General features: G+C 44.0%; 1 protein-coding gene across 1 annotated transcript in view; it reads right to left on the bottom strand.

Annotated features, from left to right (window-relative positions):
- Nucleotides 1-3,343, bottom strand: part of LOC101848446 (transient receptor potential cation channel subfamily M member-like 2) — a gene marked incomplete in the record, with an annotated part of 82,665 nt that overhangs the window by 64,250 nt on the left and 15,072 nt on the right. The window contains 1 exon segment of the mRNA XM_013085273.2: nucleotides 1,944-2,124. Coding sequence (XP_012940727.1) covers nucleotides 1,944-2,124 — 181 coding nt within the window.

Below are 3,343 nucleotides of genomic sequence, written 5' to 3'. Positions count from 1 at the left end.
GTGGGGTGGGTGAGTTAATTTGGGGTGAGGTGGGGTTGGGTGGGGTGAGGTGAGGTGGGGTGAGGTGAGATGATGGAGAGGGTAGGGTGAGGAGTGGGTGGGGGTGGATTGGGTTGAAGTGGGGTGACATAAGATGAGATAAGATGAGATAAGATATTAAACTGTCTCTGCGGGAAGTTTTCTGTGGTTGTTCATGAATGGTAAATACACATGCAGATAATTTATACTAACTTAAAATTTGATTATAGAGCCAAAGTCACACCGGTCTAAAAATAGAATTCTTAACACTGGTGTCTGTGGTGTCGCACACAGGGCACCCAAATTCAATCCCTGAGAGGGGAGAATTTTGTTTTGAGTATTTCTGTCTTTCTGTTAGGATGTTTTGGCAACATATTGTTACGTTAAATTTCCAAAGTTTGGTCTGATAATTTGGCTGTAACACCAAGTACTCTGACTATAAAGGGAGAGGTAGGCCACGCAAAAGATGGGTTGAGGGAGTCAAGGTAACCCTTAGAAATTATAATCTGGCCTACTGCAGAAAACTGCATTTCCCCTTTGTGTTTAATGGCAACAGAGGATAAAAAAGTAAAGGTAAGTAAAGTTTTGGTCGTTTTCAGTTACTAAGACCATGAGGTCAGAAACCAAATGTTCCCTCTTTTCTATCAAAATCATAAGGTTATTCGCAGTCGCTATCAAAATATCCAAAGAATTGTTTGACATGTTGAGAAGCTCAAAATGTTTCATGTCAAATTTCTCAAAACTAGGTACTCCTCAGAGAGAACTTTGTAATTCTGCGGTAGCGGTGTATCAAGCATATTATGGACACTCAGTGACACACACTGTGGCACATATGTTGGTGGACCCACAATGACACACTCAGTGGCATACTCAGTGACAAATATGTCGGTGGACACACAAGGACACACTCAGTGACACATATGTCGGTGGACACTCAGTGACACACTCAGTGACACATAATATGTCGGTGGACACACAATGACACACTCAGTGACACATATGTCGGTGGACACAAAATGACACACTCAGTGACACATATGTCGGTGGACACACAATGACACACTCAGTGGCATACTCAGTGACACATATGTCGGTGGACAATCAATGGCACACTCAGTGACACATATGTCGGTGGACACACAATGACACACTCAGTGGCATACTCAGTGACACATATGTCTGTGGACACACAAGGACACACTCAGTGACACATATGTCGGTGGACACTCAGTGACACACTCAGTGACACATATGTCGGTAGACACACAATGACACACTCAGTGACACATATGTCGGTGGACACTCAGTGACACATATGTCGGTGGACACACAATGACACATATGTCGATGGACACACAATGACACACTCAGTAACACATATGTCGGTGGACACACAATGACACACTCAGTGACACATATGTCGGTGGACACACAGTGACACATATGTCGCTGGACACTTGGTGACACACTCAGTGACACATAATATGTCGGTAGACACACAATGACACATAATATGTCGGTGGACACTCAGCGACACACTCAGTGACACATATGTCAGTGGACACACAATGACACATAATATGGCGGTGGACACTCAGTGACACACTCAGTGACACATATGTCGATGGACACACAGTGACACATAATATGTCGGGGGACACTTAGTGACACATGTCATAATGCACTCATTCTCTCCAGGGACAACTGGTCGTTGAATCAATAACGTCAGAGAAAGTCTTTCACACACTGGATACCAAAACAAGTTGATTGTGTTTTGATGATGATGATGATGATGATGATGATGATGATGATGATGATGATGAGGATGATGAGGATGATGAGGATGATGATGATGATGATGATGAGGATGATGAGGATGATGAGGATGATGAGGATGATGATGATGGTTTTCCTTTCATAATCACCTGTCGATGAAACGGCGTTAATGAGACCTTTCTGGAACTTGGCCCTGAGCCCTGAGCTCACTTGGAAAGCTTTGGCGCCGCCTGTGACGGAGATGAGCAGGTTTGGTTTGGGCAAACCCCACTGCGTGGTGAGCAGTTCCAGGACTGTCTCCATGGGAGTGTCAACCGCCAGCCGCACGTACTGGACAAGGGAGAGTGGTGGGAAGGCCGTTACATATGTACGTTCCAATATGGTGGTTTAAACCGAAGTGGGAACCGGCGTTGAAACCGTCGCGGAAAACCGCTGTTCGACGGGTCAGCGCGCCATCCCAATCACGTGCGGTTTAACCACAACTCAAAATCAAATTTTAAAATGGCGGAGTGTACTGAACCCCTTCACTGAATGTATTATTATGTGGGAATTTTACAAATCTCTTTAATTAGTGAAAAAAACACAAATCAAATTCTGCTCGAATCTTGCCTTAAAATTGGGTTGCTCGTTTAAAAAATGTAATCAGATTTTTTTATGGGTGGTAAATCATTTTGAAGATATTGGCAGTGACAAGATAAGCCGGTTAAGCCTGTGATCGCCACAAAGGCTGTCGTCGACGGAACATACTGAACTGTAGTCAGAAAATCCAAAAATGTTGAAACCATCAGTTCGGCCTCCCGTTTAACTTTTTACTAGCAGTTTTTCATCCACATCTGCGGTTCTGCCGCCAAGTTTGCCTTTCCATTCAGAACCGGCAGTTTGGAACGTAAATGTGTAGCCGCCTTGAGAGTGAGTAAAGAGAAGCACATTGGCAGATTTACTGTACAAGACGAGCTAGTAAAAGTCATTTTGGTAAAATGTCCGTATACAGAACGGGTCTCATGTAGGATAACCTTGATCTTGAAACATTGCGAAGCACCAACTTTTTTTCTCTTTTTTTTTCACAAATAAATTCTAAAAAACACAGAAGATTTTAATGAATAAAGTAAATGAAAAAAGAAAATAACATTTGTATAGTGAAGGGAAGAAGCAAGGCAGACAGACAGACAGACAGACAGAAGCAACACAGAGTGTTTCAGCCCACCTACCCATCACAGTACAGAGTATCAGCCCCGTCCACCTATCCCTCACAACAACAACAACAACAACACTACCACCACAGCATTACCACCAAAAAAAAATAACACCACCACCCTCACCATCACCACCACCATCACCATCCCCACCACCAACAACAACAAAACCACCACAACCACCACCACCACCACTACCACCACTACCACCACTACCACCACGACATCGCCAGCACTACCACCACCACCACCACACCACCACCAACAAAACACCACCATTAACAGTAACTCTACCACCTCCACCAACAACAACAAAAATACTACCACCCCCACCACCAACAACAACAACACTACCA

The sequence above is a fragment of the Aplysia californica genome, unplaced genomic scaffold (genome assembly GCF_000002075.1).
Source record: "Aplysia californica isolate F4 #8 unplaced genomic scaffold, AplCal3.0 scaffold00361, whole genome shotgun sequence".
In the NCBI taxonomy this organism is placed as follows: domain Eukaryota; kingdom Metazoa; phylum Mollusca; class Gastropoda; order Aplysiida; family Aplysiidae; genus Aplysia; species Aplysia californica.
The sequence above is the reverse complement of the archived record's forward strand: the minus strand, read 5'-3'. Positions and strand labels throughout refer to the sequence as shown.